Genomic DNA, 21,111 nt, shown 5'->3' with positions numbered 1-21,111 from the left:
CTATATTTACATTTTTCCATTTAATATTTCCATTTATCTATTAAAAACTGCTCTTTAAAATTCTATTTCAGTAGAAAACCTGAGTGAAAAACAGACCTGAAACAAAACATATTTATAAATGTTAAAAGATACATTTTCATCATCATACATGCATTTTCTGGTTAAGCAGATATATTTTTCTTTAAATTAGATCAATGTGATCAAAAAAACCAGCAAGAAAATGCAACTATTTAGGGCAATAAGGCAACATTTTTCTCCAGAAATTCCTTTAGCAATTATTTCGTTACACCTCTATGTAAATATGATGGCACATGATGGATCAAAAGGTGTGAAACAATTTTTTACAGTAATGTAATTTGTTCATATATGTCTAAAACCTCAGTCTCCCTGGATTTTAAAGACTGGTGATGCAAATTATATTGATGATGCCATTATGAGAATTATATACAAGTGCTATTTTTTGGTGATTTCCTCTCATATGATGACAGCGTACAAAACAATCCATAAGCAATTTTTTTCTCACTGTTTTTAGAGAGGTAACTGCCGGTTGATGTCTCTGCATTCTGAACAAGTTCTACCACTACCCTGAAGCATGTACTATTAGAAAAGTAATTTTAGGCATATTGATGGGTTTCTGCCTCCTTCCATTTACATTAGAAGAAGATGAGTTTGCACAATGCAATAGCTATTGATTAAGATGCGTGACCCTAAAATAATTGCATTTGTTTGTAGTTATTAACTTCTTACAGTTGTTGCTGATATGAAGCATTTACATAGCAGCAGCTGCAGGTGAATAAAGCTGGGTCTACATGGGTTAGATTAACCTGCTTCATAACACCATGAAATTTCCTAAAAATAGCTCCTATACAGATACAAATATCTCTAGCTCAATTAATGCTTCAATCAAATACTTGAGTTCTGGTTGTTCAGGAATTCTGAATAAGTATTCAAGAGTAGAGTCCCTGTAGTGCCATAGAAACACAAGAAGAAATTAGGACTTGTATCTTAAGTGGGAGCATCTCCCATTTATATTAATTTCATAAGGGAACTACTATCATTACCTACAGCATCTTCGTAGAGAACCACAATAGAAAGGCTAAGATTGGTGTGAATGAAGAATGAATGGGAATACTTGGGTGATGAGGCACAAGAAGGAAAGACAGAGCAGGAAAAGGTGTCTTAGATTGGCCTATGCTAATGGCATAGATTATCAGGTCATCAAGATCACAGGCATGTGTGTGTAGCTTCACAAGATAACTGGACCTTGGAGACAAAAACAGTGAATGGTGATGACTCAAAGAGGTGGGGAAGAACAGAGAGACTGTTGGCAGCTCCATAAGTGTAAAAAAAGACATATCCAAAACCTGAAAATAGTTGACAACCTATGAAGAACCCAGGAGATGTGAGGAAGACTTGAGAGCTGGTGTCCCATGCTCTCCATGTCTTTGCAGCAGATCCTGGACCTAGCATTTGGACTGACAGAGTTAGAGCTGTTGTGGCTAAAACTTTTTGCTTTGGGGGAGTCAGAAAGGCTTCAAGACAAGAAGCACCTAAACAAAAATTTATGATGACAACATTTGACCTTAAAAAAGCAGGTGTACAGAACCATAAGGATAAGGAGCTGCAGACTAAACACCACACCAGAGCAGACCAACCCTCAAGGACAGTATATATGTGATCTCAGAACCGAGTTCGCGTGAAAGCAAAAGTTAACTGGAGGACACAGTGAGGAAGAGAGTATCCTTCATCCAGAGACCCCTGACGACCACCTGGAGACACCAACAGGCATGCGCAAAGGACATTTGCATATGATAATGAGTTCTCGGAAAATAATGAATATCTCTTTTCTCAGAAAACTCATGAATATGTATGTAGAGCTTGTATAAGTTACGCAATTAACCCTGTGCGGGCGCACACATTAGGAGGAGTGATCCCCTGTGCATCCAGCACTGCAATAAAGAATACCTGCTTAATAGTCATTCAGACTGTTGAGTCCTTTATTTCGGCTTTTCACGGCATCAGGACAAACATGGATGGTGCCTGACTGCTGGACAGACTCCTTAGACACGCACCCATTTTAGTGTTCGCAAATATGAGACAGTGTGAGTGAGATCTGTTTTGTTTTGGGTTTTAGGTAAAATAATTTTTCCCTCCATGTAAGGTCTGATATTGGTACCTGCTAAATTGCTGATACAATTGATGCAAAAATACTACTTTGCTGCTACTTTTCCAAAGAAGATGAAGCTAAATTCAAGGTCTTCCTCCTTATCTTCAGACAGCTCAGTGCTCTTTCAGAATATCTAAAAGATCACCTAACTTTCCATAGCAAAGACCATGTATGTCAGCTTCACTTCTCAGACATAATAGAATAGTAGAATAGTTTGGGTTGGAAGGGACCCTGGTACGGTCATCTAGTCCAAACCTCAAATGTACTGGCCCCCTGTAAAGGCAAAGACTCTTTTCTTAAGAGTGCAGTCAAAGACTAAAGCTCAGCTTCCATAGCAAGAAAGGACAATCTTGCCCAGATCCCACATATACTAATGCTCTACATATGGTTGCCATTATTTTGTAGGTCTGAATCACAACATTAAGACAGGTCAGGTGTTATTGAGTGACAAATTATCAAGAAACACCAAGAGAAACCTCTCTACCATAAGAATAAGCAAAATCAGTGAGACTATCATCCCAGACGGAAAGGAAATGCAGCTTTCTGACATGCCATACACAGTGACCTTGCAAAAACGTCTTATTCTTACTGATAAAACAAAATACAGCAAGTGAATACAGAATGACATCCAGATGAAGAAGACTGAAAAACTGTATGAATAACAGAGTGGAGTGGTAAAAAATGTGCAAAACAATCAGAGGAACCGCAGAACAAGAAAGGCAAAAGAGGATCACCGACCACTCTCAAGTGAAAAAAACCCTTTCAACCAGCCAAACCACTCCAACAGCACATTCAGGTATTCCTTTCATTGAGGAAGAGAAGTCTACAGAGTAGAAGAAAAGGTTACATACACTTCCACCATTGCATTTTAGGCTTTGTTTTGTAAAACATATTTCAGACTTCCAAAACATTCCAAAGTGGTCCACATTTTTCTGAATCACATCATCATGGTCCCAAATAATCATCAATTATTTAGTCAACAAAAGCTTAGCAGTAATTTGCTGTAGCAACTCATTTTATGTCTCTGTTCATCAATAGTTTACAATTCTGAAAAGAATTGTGAATACTAGTCACCATTTTGTCGCTCAGTGAGTGTCCTTTTCAAATAGTAAATCTACTCCTGCAGTCATCAGAATTCGCATTATGTTTAAGATGAGTGTTGCTGGTTCATCCTGCACACCACTTGTGCATTGCTGGTTCATTAAATAACTTCAGCAAATGGCTACAGGATCCTTCTGGGTTTTAGGAATTTGCATCAAATAACTAGATAGAAAATAATACCGTCAACAAGTTGAACTGCAAAAAGAGAAAATGGAAATTAAAAAAATACTTTCTCAAATTAATTTTCCTGATGACAGACAAATCAGGTTATGCAGCACTATATTTTCTGTTTCTATCTCTGTGATCCACATTCTGTACCTCTTCTCCATTTTAAAATCTTAAGGCCTTCCAACCTAATCACTCTGGTCAATCAAGAGGTCAGAAATAAGCCTCCAACACTGGATGTCTTGTGCTACTTATCTGAACAGCAGCAATTAAATTAGAATCACTTTATACTCTTCTGGGATATGTGAAACCTCTTAAGGCTGAATTAATATTCTTGCTCCTCCCTTCCTCCCCCACAGCAGCAGAAAGCATGAGCATTTTCAAGAAGTGCTCTTCAAAATGCAGTACAGACTTCAGGCAGATTTTTCACAGAAGTACTCTGTGTCAAACAGCAACTTCTGCCAGACGTTTCAGAGGAAATAACAGAAGAAAATGGGGGACAATTTGTCTGCTATATTACATTTTATCTTGTTCCTACAGTTAGATTAATTTAACCTCTGAAAAGACAGCTTAGTATTTCTTCTCTGAAAGGTATTCATATTCTCCATACCTACAGACATGTCCAGTCCCTTATGAAATGTGTATTGCTGATTACTCACTATTCTTTTAGATTTCAGCCCTAGATTGTGATTTGAGTCTGTTACAAGTGATCGTTAGCATGTACTAACAACACATTTTGAATCCTGCTTTAGACAACCTTCTGTTAGGCTGGCTGCTTTAAGATAAGATTCATCTGAAATCAAGGACGAAACTCAGTCAACAGTCATGGAGAAGAAAAACTGGATTAAAAAAATGTGAGGTATACTGAAGAGTTATGGAAGGCTCACAGAAGTATATAATCTTTGAGACTTATGCAAATGAAACCTTAGTGCTGATTGTCCAGTTACTATGGATTCTTTCAATCATTTGATACCATACATTCATCAAAATATCCAAATCTCAAAGGACAAAAAATTTTCATCTACTAAATAGAGATTTCTTGTTTCTAAATAGAAGAAAGGGAATCATCTCAGGTGTAGTCTAAGGACAAGGAGATGAAGATCATTGATCTTTGCTTTCAGATAAAGCAAGAGAGTGAGTATTTACCCCTGATTCCCAGTCAATAGTATCTCCTTTGCATTCAGGATAAATTATCTGAAGCATCTAAAATAATCTAAAATATTGACAGGAAACAAGGAAAAACTCTAAGATATTAAAAAGCTAACTATCAAGAAAAATGAAAGGTCTTGGCTGAATGGAGAAATTGGAAATTTAATCAGTCTGAAGAATGTGAATAGACTATAAGTGAAAATGTCATGTATTAAATGCCAGAAACATAACTGAATAAAGTAAAAAAAAAACCAACCCAAACAGTATGAGGTATAGACTGAGGATGGGTGAGGAACCTAATCCTGCATATGTGATGCAAAATAATCCAAAAAAGCAAGAGTTAAAAAGCCTCAGTCCTGTAAAAGTCAAAACAGCTGTAATAGTGATTTTACAGTGACCTATTAGGATAAAAAAAGTAAGAGAAAAATCCAGTATAATTTGCAGCTGTATATCCAGTGAATCACATTAAAGAACAGAGAGATGCTGGTTTCTTCTGATAAAAAATACATAAAGCTTCAGTTGAGATACAGCTACAGTTCCATGCATATGGTATATGAAAAGACACACATCACACAGGTTATAAGAAGAGTTTTGAAAGAGCTGTCTGTGTACAAATTGCTAAATGACAGCCAAGAGGGTGATTAAAGCTTGATGAAAAATTTGAGGTTTAATATACTCAATATTTGTTGACTTGAACATATTAATAAATTTGAGATGAAGTTGTTCAAATGAAGAGCTGAGATGGAGGTGCGCTTCCACCTTGTCCCCCATTTTATTTAGTAAATGAGTGCTTAAGACACTCTCTGGGAATACAGACAATGCGACTTCAGCTCCCTTCTCTGTCTAACAAGATCTGAAATCACACCTCCCATTCTCTGGATTGTATTTTGACTGCTGCCTTAGAAAAGATATTCTAGAGAGAGAAGCTCTCAAATCTTTCCTTTGGACCACAATCTCCAGTGCGCAAAGATCAGGAAAATTTTTGAGAGTGAACTGGAACCCCAGATGAGTCACTTAATTCACACATTACTGATTAATTTTTTCATTCACTTATTCACAAACTACTGTGATACCCAAAGTCATCAGCAATTATCTTTTGGAGAATCTAATGACTTTAACAGGAATATAATCTCCTAATGTAGCTATTTTATAAAACTGACTGTGGACATCAGTGCATATCAATGGTCTCGCAAAGATGGCCAATAATAAAACAGACAAATACTGAACTTCTCTATCTGAGCCTTCAGTGCATCTTGTCTCACAGTTCTTGTCTATTTCCCACTCTGCCAATCAGTAAAAAAAAAAACCCGAAAAGAAAATGTTTATTCTAATAAAACACCTAGATAATCTGAATAGTACTTCTAAATATAGCCTGCACACATAAAACATAGAATTTTATCTGAACATACTTTTTGAAGACCTTCTTTTTCTGTACTAACTGGCAGGGCATGTATCAGTCCTGATTGGATTTCACAAGATGTCCACCTTTTCTAGGATATAAATACATTTAAAACTGGCCCCAAGGACCTTCTATAGGGGGAAAAAAACAGAACTGAAAACCAAGACTAAAATATGTCTAAAGTGTCCCCTTCAAAACATTTCAAAATATGCTTGTAAAGACTTTGTTGGGCATTTAAACTATGCAAACCCATAGTATTCCAATTTTTGAAGTGATAATGGATTAAAAGCGAATAGCAGCAAAAGTAACTGATCTTCTCATTTCCAGGAACTCAAGATTTTCTGCTTATGCAAGCATACTTCCTATTGAAATAATTCTGCTAAGTATAGAAAATGTATCTAAATTACCTCACTTTGAAAAAATAATAAATGAGACACAAAAGCAGGAGCATTCTCAATTTCGATAATCGCTCCCCTCTAAAAACTCTCCACTGGAAAAAAGTAGAATGGAACAAATGTAAGCTTCAGAATGCAGTATTGGGTGGAATCACAAATAAATTCACAAATGTTAATGGTCTAGGCTGCATCTAGTGGGACAAATTCAAATAGACAAAAAAACAGAAACAAGAAATGCCCAAACCCTAAAAATCAATAACAGGGACTGATTTTTGTCAGACAAAAGATGAGAAAGCAAAAAGGAATTATTGATGAGTTATGCTCCATTAGTTGCAAATCTAGGTGAAATAACCCTTTGTGTTTGCTTCAAAAAATGTCATCCTGGATGCCATTTTCAAGGAATTCAGTCTGACGTTAACAGACATGTCATAACTTTGAGGATCCAGGCTGTAGTGTCCCAGAAATCTGTTTATATAGCTCATAATGTAATTACAGCTACCTTAAGACAGATGAGGCAGAAGGCAGCGATATATTGAAAACTAATTGAAAAATGCAGTTGTCCAGAAGCACTTGTGGGGAAGAGGTCTCTGAAAAGCTGCTCAAAGCTTCAGAGTTTGAAGTGAAATTTTTGATGTTGTCACTCTCAATCTATTGAAGAGCTGACAGACAATCAAACCCGTCTGGCTGGCTGGCAGCTCATTTTGCTGGCAGGTGGCAAACAATTAGACACACCAATTTGTGCCTCCTGATGACATTAAAGCATGAAACTAAGTTGTATGCAGGGCCTAGTGATTTGTGTGAAAGCATTTCAAAAATAATACTCTTTGCCGTGGCAACTCATTTCAGACTGCCACCTCCCATTACGGCTTTGAGCGGTGAAGACGACAGACTTGAGTTACGTGCGGTGCAAGGCCGCTTCTGTTCAATCCGTCATCAGCGCCCCCCGAGACCTCAATCCCCTCCTTTCATCAATATCACCTCATCATTTACATTCGATCGTACTTGAACTGCTGCATACATTAACTACACACAAGTCCTGTTTGATAAAACATGTTGGACACATTTTCTGCTTTTATATTTCATTTATAACTGCACAAATTCTGTGGATGAATACACTGTAACCTATTACACAATGACTCTTATGAACATATTAGCAAGGTACAATTAGAAGAACATGCAGAGCAAAACACATCACATTAAATGATAACATAGAATTCTTAACTTCAATTCTATTTACAGGAGTTTGCGTTATATGGCATTTACCTGCAATGTAAGGTCAGTGATTACGGTTAAAGAAATATCTTTAAAACAACAAAGATACTGTTATTTTTCTATTATTTATTACCTCAACTCTTCTTTTTACAAGGCACTCAGCCATCCAAATGCAAAAAATAAAATAAGTCTAGCCTCACAAGGCCTAAGAATATCTTTTGATTAAAGTGAAAAATATATCTCTAACCTCAATTTGCTTACAAATATGGAATCACTATGTATTTTTTATAAAAACTGAAACAAATAAAACATGACAAAACAATACACTCCATTGCTCATGATTCTCCCCAGAAGGAATAAACACGACCAATAGCCACATTGCTCTGTGAAGTACCAAAAGCTGCATAAACTACAGCAACAGAAGATCCTACAGAAATATGTCCCACTGGCATAGTATTGGCTTTTAAAAGATATTCAGTATCTATTAGTTAATTGTCATTTTATATCAGTAAATGCAGTTACATTTACCTGAGCAAGTATGGAAAAACAATCACACTGCAATTTTTTTCAGTTTTTCAGTAATTGGGATATTACAGGCAACACGAAATATTCATAAATCACAAGCAGCTAAAATTCAAGTTGCTTTCTCAGTTAATACTTCAATTAATTCTAATATTATGTCAATATACTATTCAAGGTTTATTCCCCCCCTAACCTTTGTTTCGCCCCCCCCTGAAAACTTATAGGGTCAGGATCTCAATCTGCTCCTCCTTTGTAATTTGTAAAAGAAAAGTGACAACACCACCCATCTTTTGCCTCCAAAGATTGCCACAGCGATCACGCCAGTACTCCGGAATATGAGCAAGCTGCATGAAGTAGTATTTGCCTGAACAGTGGTCATCATTCAGTAATGCAGCCATGAAGTGCAACCAGCCAGTTGAGGTGCTGTGGGCTAAGAACATCAGTATTATCATCAAGATGCCCACAGTTCAATAACATCCATTTAGTTGGAGGAAAGAATCTAACCCTTCCTGACCTGGGTTAGATTCTAATACTTCCTGACCCTGCTGAGACCTAACTGAACCTGCCAATTTTCCCTTCATAGTTGTTGGTTGTATTAAAAAGCATGACCTACCTCACTCACCTAAATCAGATAGCAGGATCATCTATTTAAGACAAACAAAATATTTCTTCCAAGATTATGTAAATGGGTCTTCTTTTGCCTAAGCTTCAACTATTACTACTTTTTATCCTGAAGAAGTAAACAATGCCAAAGGCTGACATTGCACAACCTATGCTATGAAGACACAAACACAGCTGTACTCTTTGTACAGGAAAGCATGGAATAGCAACTTGGTAAGGAGGGTAAGAGGACAGGGAGAAACCAAAACACTAAACCTTCTAGCTCCTAAGCAAACTTATTAAGTATGAAATGCCCATCAAAATCCATAAGCTCTAGATGTGAAGCACCTCTCAAATAATTCCATAATTCTATATTAGCAACCACTAATAATGATGTTCAAAATGTACAGTCACATTGTTGCAAGAATCATGTAATGGAGGTGCTCACACTAAATACAGGTTATGGCCAACCTACTGCAGCCCTTTACAGTTTTTAATGCTTTCTTATAAAGCTATAATTTCGAAATGCAGAATAAAACTCATCTCTTCAACCATCTGATGTTAAGTTCCCTCTGACGATGACAAAGACATCTTATGAGGTGATACGCTCCATTTTAATTTAGGTGTCTAGCATTTTGTGAATTAACAACAACCCTCTGAATGATTTTTCTTAATTGACCCAGGTAGAAATCTACAGGAATCTTTTGGTGTTTACAGTTAGGTGCTATTAATTCTACATGTAGCACAAATTTTTGTACTGCTTAACATACAAGAATGCATTTTGGAATATGATGGTTCCTCACAGAGGATAAGGAAAAATCCCTAACTGTATAGGAAAAAATATTTTTCACTGAAATCACTCTAAAATCGAAACATGCAGATTGATGAACAAAACAATATCCTCTCAATGAAATAGTTGCTAAGTGACCTTTCTCTGGAATGGCCTTAAGACCTAAAATATTATTACAAAGGGATATATTATTGCTTCTAAAGCACATTTCAATTTTCCTATCTTGATCCAATCTTCTTTGTTACAACAGATGCTATCTGTTTATTGAATTATTTCAGCAAAGCAGCCTCAGAACTAATACATATATACAGACAAAACGGCATCATCTTTTCTATGGAATTCATAATGAAAAAGTGTTTCTTCACTTTTAATCTAAAATTCTCATCTGTCTTCTTGCACTTTACTGTTCACATTATGCTGAAAACAGTGATATCATACTGTTTTTCTTAAGACTTTATTGAAGACATTTCTGACATTTTTTCAGGTCTCTGTAAATGCAGATGGATTTTTTTCTCATAAATCATAACATAGCTGTTTTCTTGTTTATTTTTTATTTCCTCCAGAATTTTGGTTCTTGTACCTGCACGATGAACTAATCTATTTCTACAACTTTGCTTAAAGCTTTGAGACATGTTTAACCTTATCTTTGAGTTAAGTCTTGATTCCATTTTTTACTTCTTAAAAACATTTTATGAAGAAACTACATGGATCTTGTCATACTGCAAAATGTAAGCACGCAAACACTCGTACGAGTTACCTCTTTGCACACATTAAGATTGAACCCACAATGGATCAGGTTACCCTTCTTCTGGAAGGATGTTGTCATTTGCACATCCTATCACAACTTCTGTGTTCAGGATAACTGAGATGGACTGGACATTTAAAGAAAAGTATATTCATTAGAAGCTAGCAAGCTACAGCCTAAAAAGACAAAGGACTCTCTGTGGAAATGTTCAGCAGTTTATTTTTAAACACTGACTTTTGAGCATATTTGCTGTTTAAAGACCTAAAAGGAAACTGGTTTCCACCATGACCATGCAAACAATTTGCCATGGTCGAAGCATTTCAGTACGAGAAAACAGTGCAATGATGGATCCAATTAAGATTTAAGCCTTTGAAAGAATATTCAGCTGAATTTCTGCAGTCTGTTCTGTATCAGCAGATATTACCCCTCCTCCTCACTAAAAGGCTGTTTTAAAGGAAAAAAGATTTTATTGCAAAAACATTTCTTTACAACAGGCTTGTTTTCCAAGTACCTTGTAGAGTTTTATTCACTGCTGACAGAGAAAAACAAGGTGAATTACTTTTGTCTATACTATACCGTCCACCTTGTTAATACAGAAAAGGAGAAGTAATGCAGCTGTTTTTTCACATAGTCTAATACAAACCAATAGAAGAATAACCACGTTTGAAAAAAAAAAAAAGTCCTTCAAACTTCTGAATTACATCAATATAAAATAATGAATCCAGCCATATACCTGTCAAATGAGTGGAACTGCATGGGAAGAATAGCCTGAGCTTCTCTCTTCAGTGCAGGATCTGGGTAGGGGATAGGATCCGGACCACATTCTGCAATTTCAACGGGGGCTGCCACCAGACTTTTCAGTATTTCCTTGACATTGATGCCTTTACTTTGGCTGATGCTAGATATTGATGATGCGGGCTTCAGGATTTCACTGGGGCTTTCCGTTAAGCTCTCCTGAGATTTCTTCACTTCTGAAGACAAAGTAGACAATAGCTCGCTCATAGCATCAGGGCCTGTGCTGGTCTCCAAGTCTGTCCCATTCAAAATATTGGGCATCTGTTCATCTCCAATTCCAGAATCTGTATGAGGAATAGAGCTTTCCAGCTGAATATCTTCAACTGGTGTGGGTGTTTCTTTATCTTTGATATTTTCTGGAAATACAGTTGGTGTCTCTGCAGTGAAACAGAGATTATGAACAATATTTATAACCTAGTTTGTTTTTTGTTGTTAAAAATACGACCATAAGGTTTTACAAGACAGAAATGTGTTAGAAAGCCCACAGATCTTAGTGGTTTAAACTTTAAAACTTATTTTACATACAAAACATTTTGCTTTCAAGAGCTGTTTGGCATATATAAATGCTTGGAAGAGGGAGCCCAAAGTTGCATTATGCAAGCTCAGTGACATTTAGAAATTACAGTCCACTACTCACACAGTAATCAAACAGCAAAATACTGCCAGCAGAAACAACATTAAAAATTATAACCTATCAACTACATATCTGTATGATCTGTGAGACTACTGGAAGAGAAAAATGTCATGACTTACGCTTTTATAGTAAATGTAGTCTTCTTATTGCTGTCGGTAAATATTAAGCTTGCATTCAAAAGAAAACTGCTAGACCTTTTGTTTGCTTTGTCTTTTGTTTAAAATGTGTATTATACACATTTTTACACATATATCATTACACTGAATATAAATTTATTTTTACACAAATGAAAAGACGACTCCCCCTTCCCCACAACAGGTAAAATTCTGTAATTCAGGCACATGTTAAGAACAAAATAAACACAGCTTTATAGAGATGGGCAAGTGAAATCTGTTGAGTTTGGAATGTTTCCAGACTGAAACGGACTCTACAACATCTTGTAACTGAGAAAAGCATACCTCTATTAGCTACTTCAGTGAAACAGACACAACTTAATTAAATAAGAATAATTTGCTAATCTTAGTGGAAAGTTAGCTAGAGTTGTAAATAACTTCCATATTCACCTTTTTGGTTACATTTTTTAGTGCAACAGACTGTAGCTATTTTTAATGACAAAAAGTTTGCACTCAAAATGATTTTTTAATTTATTTTCAAACTACCTCATTTTCATTGGATCACTTGTCTTGATTATAAAATATAGCTGGCCTATGTAAGAAATAGGAACTTTTTTTTTCCTCGATGGTTCAAACAGTTTAGATGTTATGGAAAATATTTTACTTACGCAGATAAAGCTCTGCCCTTCTGACTATTCCAAACAAATGGTGCTTCAGCAATGTAACTTTAATAAAAATCACACAACTTATTACCAATTGTTTGATACAGTCAGGCATAAAATATCTACATATTTACCACATGGGCATAAGTGTGTGTGTATGCATGTGCACATAAAGAATTCTATATGAGATTATTTATGCGTTTGAACTAATGGTAGCGTAAACCTCTTCATGTGTACAAGTATTAGCAAACAGATACAGATAGAACAGAAAAGGCTTTTAAAAATACAAAGCAGAAAAATTTCTTCTTTTAACAGCCATAAATGCTGAAGCCACTTCCTTCTTTTCTTTCTCCTAAGTGCCTTAAACACATCTTATCAAATAGATATGAGCCCTGCTTTGTGAAGCAGGAAGTAGAAACTGGATTTATGAGCTGCATAAAATGCATTTAGCATCTGCTGGGCCAGGAAGTAAAAAAATCCGTATCTACTTAGTACTGCCTATATTTGGCACAGGAGGACATCTGATCTGCAGAATGATCCTAATGAATTTTCTGCTTGTTTGTCTCTTTAAAGTTCATCCACACAAAGGCGACACTTCTCAAATGAAGGGAAGAGTAGGACTGGACTGCCAGTCAAGCAGATTGTTGTCCTTGTAATGAATGGTAAGTAAAATAGCATAAGGCTCCATTATTATGCAAATGAAAAGAGAACATGGAAAAAAGATGGTTCACTATATGGCAAAGCTAGAGTACACCTACCTCAATTTTCATTAAGGTCGACAATGCTGAACACAAAACTAAATACAGGAAAGCTAATGGAGATTCAGTTGTGGAAGTTCAAATACCCTAACTAAACCAGAAGAAAGATTTTAATGGATTAAAATTATGGGAATGAGCTGATTTCAAGCCAATTTTGAAAGAAACAGTCTATGAAATTACTGTTGTAGTAGCAAGTACTTTTGCCAAAAAAGTAAGTGGAGATAGCAACATACAACTGGAGAAAACCACACATGGTTTCTCTTTTTAAGAAGGTAAAAAAATGAACTGGACAACTACAAGCTTTCAACAGTAAACAGGATTTCAGGATTTGTTGTGGAGTAAAGAATAGTAATGCGATGGAACAAGACAGATTACGAAATGGCTTTGCTAAAATATTTATTGCTCAAAGAAAATAAGGGCCAATGTAATAAAATTCAGTAAAGCTGGGGTTGTCACAACAGATAGTTATTTAGTCAGGAGAACCTGAAAATTAACAGAGGGTGGGAAATGAAACTGGCTAAGAAGCAGCAATCAAAGAGTTTCAAAAGAAAAAACATCATTCTGAGGAAAACTACCATGGGAGTTATCACGTTTAAAACATCAATAAAGGTTTGAGGTGAAAAAGTAAAAACATCTGGTGAAATTTGCTGATGACAAAGTTACAGGGTACAACTGATGCACAGAAGGATGATTATAAGAAGGCATTATGACAGAACTGCAAATTACACTTAATAGCGAAAAACTATGCATCCAGTGACTAACACAGAGATTCCCATAACAACTGGAATTCATCAACTGGAAACGACTAAAGAGAAAGACCTGCATAGATCAATCACTGGTAACTATTCAGTTACCAATACAACACTGCCACAGAAAAGGCAAGTTTGATTCCAGACTTCTCTGAAGAAATAGCTCCTGCAACAGTTAAGTATTAATGGCATTAGAGAAGGCTTTGGTAGGGTTCATTATGGGATACCCTGTATGCTGTTATATTTGAGGAAGATGTATGTGCCTCTATGGAGATCCACAGTGATCAACTTGCAGAAAAAAAAAAAGAGTTTAGCTGATATAGTCTGGCCAAACTAATACTGAGAGGGTATACAACAGCTATTATACATATGTCTTCAGGGTGCAAACTCCAGAAAAAGGATTTAAGCTAAATGGAAGAGTTGGCATGAGAAAAACTGAGTGCAAACTCACCAGGAATACATTTAGATTGAGAAGTGACAGCATCACCATGGAATTAATGTTCTGGAATAGTCTTCCAGTTAGAGTAACAAGTTTAAAAATCAGAACTAATTTCAAGACTCTATAAATAGGACTGTACTTAATTACTCTGCAGGTACCTTGTTCCTTTGTTCCCAAATGAGAATAAAATGCCTAAAGGATTGCACCATCTGAAGTTGAAAATTGAAGGAAAATTAAATTTGTGGTTATAGAGTTCAGATATGACATACTATAAAATACATAACACTGATTAAAATGGTTTAGGAAAAAATACCAAGAGAAGTTATTCTATATACAGGTAAGTGTATGGATACTTAATTTCCACAGAAAGCAGACTTGTATCTTTGCTTTTCTTACTGTGTCTCCAGTATCTATATAAATACACTGCACTAAGTCAATTAAGCTTAGTCTGATCTATCACCATGAATAAAAATCTTAAAGAACTACCTAAACCCAATGCTTTAAATCTCATTTTTGAAACCTCAAGTAAGTTAAATGAATAAGGGTTTAAAAGGTCCAATTAATTTTTTGTAAATCAAAGCAAAATAAATTCAGAACAGATAAAACTGATTAATAATTGCATCTCAAATAAGAATACTAGTAAATTAGTATTTGTGAAATTCTGATACATATGTTTGAAAAGACTTATTATAAGGCCTTCTGGATCAGCCTGATTATTAGTACAATTTTAGGTAAATTATAAACTCCTGAGTATGGGTCACCAAACCCAAGCAATTTTAGTTACAAGACTGTATATGCACAAGTTTTATTCTATGTCCATTTATACAGTGTCATACCACTTCTGTAGCCTTCAGAATTCAGGAATAAAGAATCAGTACTGAACACTGATTCCGTATGTTATTTACTAAAAATCTTAAACCAGTATTGCATATGCTTTTATAAAAATGTAAAGTATGTGAAACAACTTAGCAAAATGATAAACATGAACAGAAGCAAAAATAGAACTGATTGCATCTGTCTATGTTAGAACGTTGTGAGAGTAAGCCTGTAAATTTTCAGCAAACCTCATCAGTTTTCTGCAGCACAAGGCCATGTCAGTAGACAAAGCAGAAACATTACTAGACCTAGCGATCTTAACCCTGTCAGAAACAGGCAGTTGGAAGCCAGATGCCTTCGTCTTACTGTTTTTCATTGTAACTAATGAGTTCATCTACTACATTACGGGAGAAATACGGGCTTAAGTTACGTAAATGACATATTGTATATCTAGTGACCCCATCCGTCACACTCCTTCCCTAAAATATCTTGTTTGCTTATGATTTATGACGTGCATTGTAATTGTTTTAACCTACTGAGTTACCTAAATAGTTCTTGCACTACTTCCAAATGCCTAAAAACAAAAAACCACCCATGTTTATTACCCAAATAATGAGACATTTCATGTCTGTGGTAAACATATACGTTTTTGCCTTTAAAAAAAAAAAAATAGACAACACAATATTCTGCTTTTAATATTTACTATTAAAGAAAATGGAAAAATTGTGTGTATATATCTATGGTCTTTTTTTAAGTTGGTTAAACCCCCCTACTAGATATAAATCAGCTGAAAACTTTCAACAGTAAAAAGGTATAAAAATTATTATTTGTAACTTCTTACAATATGGCTGAAAATTTAATTTAAAGTCACACTATTCCAAATCATTATCAAATTTCTGCTGCAAACAATATAGCAACATTTCGTAACAGAAGGTTTGGGGCAATCTTGATATAGGAGTTGCTGCCACCTTTCAGTCTGCACGTGCACTGGAAAATTTATGAGTTGTTTTCTGTATAGCTGTCTTAAGGTATTGATAATAACCTTATTAGCTGCCTTTTATAGACCCCTTTGTAGTATTCTACAAACTTTCAGGGACAGTACACCACAAGCTGAAAATGCTTTCAATCTAACCAGGCAGTGATATTATTGCTTCTTTCATAGGTGGCAGAGCCAACTAATCAATTCCTAAGCTCTAGGCTATAAAGAGAGAGTGAAAAAATTCTTCATAGCACATCAATCCACTAGTTTTCATATATGAGAAGCAGTACAATTAAACTGAGATGAGGAACTAAGTGTGGGGACAGAATCAGAGTAATAAGGGTCTCATTTAAAAGTACATTGAAAGGAGTAACCAAGAATGGAGTTGCAATGGAAGTTTATACTGTATCATAGCACTTCTGTCTAACAGAGCGCCAGTAATTGTGCACACAAAGTGGTGGAAGTACAATGCATGCCACGGCAGCATCTGGCTGGGAAGAGTGAAAGCCACAAGCAGGGATACCCCAGGGCTCTGACATGAATGGCTGAGGTCAGGGGGAGCACAGCTGAAAACTAGGGGACTGGGGAAGGTCAGATATGAAAGACACTGTAGTGGCTTGGCAATTGGAAGGGCGCAGATCTTGAGATAGGAGATTTAAGACAGAAAGTTGGCAGTTTCCCTTTAACCAGAGCAGATTTGTGAGGAGGAAGGATGTAGCTCTGGAGCAGGAATAATAGAGAGGCTCTGAAATGGGAGAGGAATGGACCAGGACAGACTTAGGGTGGGGAAATCAAGGTGCGGAAGTGATGAAGAGTCTGCGTGGCAGAGGACCGAGTCACCAGCAGTTTTTTTACAGCTGGACATCTGTAAGTACATGTCTTTTTGCTCACTGGAAATTCCTTCTATTTGCTCAAATTCCTCAAAAGTCTTATTTGTTTCTTTCCCCACAATCACTCCTGGACTCAGGCAGCCACACAGAGCAGTTCCTTCTACCTCGACCAAAGAAAGAGTATTAAAAGAGCCACTTATGACAGACATAACTCTTGATCTGTTTAGGCAACATCTTTAATCAATGTCTCGATTTTTCCTTACTAATCAAACCTCTTTCACTCGGTGCTTGATAGATAAGACATCTGTACGTCAGCCTGATTGATTACCTGGCTGCCAAACAAAATGCCAGCAGTCCTAAAACAATGCATTACCAAGGCATTAACTAAAAAGGACTTAAGATAAAATAAATTCAAGGAAATGAAAAGTTGTATTAAAGAAATGTCAACTTCAGAGTATAAAAACAGCTGTTTACATTTGAAACAAGAACCAAATGCAAATTAAGAACAGCCCAGTAATATGTATTTTTTTTTCTAGGTGAATTTCCCTAGTTTTTCTCAGTTTATATTTTTTTAATTTATTATCTTTGTCTTGTGTAAACTCAAAAAAACACATCATGAAAAAATAGATTAATTGGCAGTTATCTATAATGATCTTGGAATTTCTCAGAAATACATCTGAGAAAGATGTTTTTGCGATTAGACATTTCTTGCAAAAGTAATATAAAAAAAAAAATCTGTCCCCCAGGTTACTCCATTCAGCCACAAAAGTTAACACTGAAGCAGAGTATGTTCCATAGATATGATGAAATTTATACTAAAAATGTTTTCTATTAATCACTACTTTGCAAAATCAAAGAACTTTAAAAACATCTGTAATTGGTACAAATGAATATAATTACTGTTACTTTACAAAAAAAATTACAACTGCTTCATGAATACATAATGATCAGTAAATTAATAATTAAATATATGTGCAAACCTCTCTTCTGATGCCCTAAGTAGTTGGCGAAGGGCAATAAATATTAGACCAAGATGTATTTATTACCATCCCATGATCTTCAAATGTTTGTACTCTCAGAGGCAGTTGGAAGAGGCAGCATATATTTCATCAGGAAAGCAATATTATTATTCTGAGCAGCAGACAGAAATTCAGTAGAATTTTACTTTTATGATTCTTATGATTATCATCCAACATTTCACTCAGTTTCTTGAAAACATATGTACAACTAGATTTTGAGGAAGATGGAGCCATGAATTTTGTCAGGATTTTGTGGAGGCAAAGGATATTTTGACAGGCAATGGAAAGTAGTCCTTTAGTTCACTTTGCGTAGTTAGACTGCTAACTTTATGCAAAACATTTAGTTTAAAAATAGGCTGGCAATCTCTATGCTACTACATTTGGAATACAAACAACAGTGTAGCAATGTACAATACCCAGACTATTGTACATCTTTGAGATCAGAAAAACTTGATACTTTACTTGTCTTCGAAGAAAAAAAAAATCTATTTCTGCAACATTTTAATATAGTTCGTTCTGTCAAGAAAAAAACCCAATAGCTTTCAGTCCATCCACAGCACATACCTTTAAGAAAGCTGTTCATTTACAGTGCTTTGGGAAAAACACAGACAATGATATCAAGGGAGTTGAAAAGCCAATCCATTTTTGATAAAATGCTGTGATAAGCTACATACCAATTTTCTTCCCACAATATGTTACAAGGTGAATTGCACTGTTGCAATGCTTTCATTTCTGAAACACTCCTGAACTATGCTAAGTGGAAACACCAATTTTCAACTGAAAATATCTTTCCATTATTTGGTTAGCATTAATTGTGTTCTCAGTAATTAACAGGCTGCCAGCTGCAGTGTAAAAAAAAAGGATTATTTCACACTTTTCCACTGCTGGAGGTACAGAAGCACTGTTGAAAGAAACAGTAGTCCAGTAAAACTTCAATGTAAGCAAGGACAGCTTCAACAATGAGCAGAACTGAGAAAACTCATCGTAAGTGATCCTGACCACCATAGCTAAAACTACTTCAACTTTGTAGCTGTAATTTAAGAGGTAACTTGGTTTTACATAATAAGGCTGACTAGCTACTCTTAACAGAAGATATCGTGCTCCTCTATTTACCCTGTGTCTTATTCCAGCAGTTATTTCTGCTCTCAAAACACGTACTGATTACCCTCTACCTGGTAAGAGAAAGGGCTACTCTCAATTTTTCCGACTTGATTTACACCCACACCTTTAAGACGTAACAGAGATATTTTCATACCGATTTTGGGAAAATATCCCTATCTTACCAGAGAAATCAAACAAAAACAAAACATTTTTTTCTAAACTATTCCAATTGCTGCCATTTGAGAAATGCAAATTTCAGTATTTTATGCACAGTTCACAAGGGTATCTCTTGCTGACCAAAGGGACAAAGGTAAAGACCACCAATGATGTCTCAACTAATACAATTTTATCTTAAAAATGGCTGTGGGAACTGGCAAGTTCCACTTTCAGAATGTGCCATTAGGTTAGAAACTTTATAAGACTCTTGATAACCCTCCTTCAAACACCTGAACCTCCTATGGTGTTAAGATTAATTTAATGTATTTGCCTGCAAAAGAAATCAGAAGAAGCTTGCCTGCCTTCCACGGGAAGTAGCTTTGCTTACTGGGTCTATCTTCATCCTACTGAATTTGAAAGGAAGCTTTTCAAAGGACTTGAAATCATGTCCCACCACCATGAGTAGAGATTAAGCTCTAGCACTGCTTCTCTACTAAATACAACACAGCTAGGATTTCTCACATAAGATCTTTGTGGAAGATGTTGCTAAAGATGAAAGGCAAAAATTTTTATAAAGGAGTTTGCTAGTACTTCAGACTGCAAGGAATAGCCTCCTTCCAGGATCTCAAGCACTCAGCAGGCAAAAACGGAGACTTGTATACTTATAAAACAAAAGAACAAAACTGAAAATCCCCTCAACTATACAATGAAACATCAGTATTCAAAAATACTTTACAATGGAGGAAGGTGCAGATTAGTGGCATTGCATACTGTTAGATGGATAGAGAAGAAATAAGGGACTGTTGGAGGGACAATAATATACATTGCTCAGATTTTTTAGATGCCAGGTACAAATGGAACGTGCCTGCCAATCATTAGGTTGAAGACATTATGTAATTGTTTAGATGGATATAAAGTTCCTACTTTCAAATCATCTACATGTAGTACTCATAAAGAAGAATATGTATCTGTGAACATGTATATAAGAAAATATAGCTATCTATGGGATGGGAATATTACTAAGACACATAATGTCATTAGACTGGATTAAGTGCCTGAGATCAAAGAATTTCATTCCAGCTTTTGTCATAAAGCAAGTTTTGTGTCTAGAGTTCAGTTAAGCCTAGTCAAAGGAGTCACGATTAATCTGACCAAGGCAGAGGTCTACGATGACATCTATAGTGAATGGAAAGAGATAGGGATTTCTAGTACCCAATTTATCTCTCTTTTAAGTAGATCTCTAAAGCAGGCCAGATGAATTGTACCCTAAATGTGCCATAACTTCTCTCCACCTATTACAAAGGGAGCCTAGGATGACTAACTCAGACATTGATTCACTACTGATATTTTCCAGAAAGTACAACTCACATATGACTGATGATTTCAAGATAAAATCTGGAAATCTAGTACAGAGCTATTGGTCATACTGCAATACCCACAGTCAGAGAGACAGTGAGAATGATAAAGAATGTTGATAGTATCTTTGACTAGTCAGGTGAAAACAACTCTCCCCTTCTGGCAAAGACATTTTTAATGCTATTCCCATCTTTAGACGACCTCCATATTTTAATCATGTTGAAGAACTTCTCTTCATCACAGTTAGTTGAAGAAATACGATGAACCAAAAAGTCTGTAGTCCAGGCAACATATAAGACCACTTAACAGACTCTTGCATTTAAATAATTCTTGGTTTAAAGTCTCCATTTTAAAATTTTCACAAATGCAGAGAAAGTGAGCCATTTGACATCCCAAGAGTCTAACTCATTCTAATTCTTTGGTACTGTGAACAGAAAGAAGCAAGTCTGGCAACATTTA

The 21,111-nt window shown here is 35.8% G+C and overlaps 1 protein-coding gene across 7 annotated transcripts in view; it reads right to left on the bottom strand.

Moving 5' to 3' along the window:
* NBEA (neurobeachin) overlaps positions 1–21,111 on the bottom strand; it is a 507,728-nt gene that overhangs the window by 295,736 nt on the left and 190,881 nt on the right. For all 7 annotated transcript variants that reach the window (XM_075085055.1, XM_075085072.1, XM_075085081.1 and 4 more), the window contains one exon: positions 10,979–11,417. In XM_075085055.1, the coding sequence (XP_074941156.1) occupies positions 10,979–11,417 (439 nt within the window). The remainder of the gene's footprint in view (positions 1–10,978; positions 11,418–21,111) is intronic.

The sequence above is a fragment of the Phalacrocorax aristotelis genome, chromosome 1, assembly GCF_949628215.1.
Source record: "Phalacrocorax aristotelis chromosome 1, bGulAri2.1, whole genome shotgun sequence".
In the NCBI taxonomy this organism is placed as follows: Eukaryota; Metazoa; Chordata; class Aves; order Suliformes; family Phalacrocoracidae; genus Phalacrocorax; species Phalacrocorax aristotelis.
Note: the sequence above shows the minus strand (reverse complement) of the source record. Positions and strands in the feature narration are given on the sequence as shown.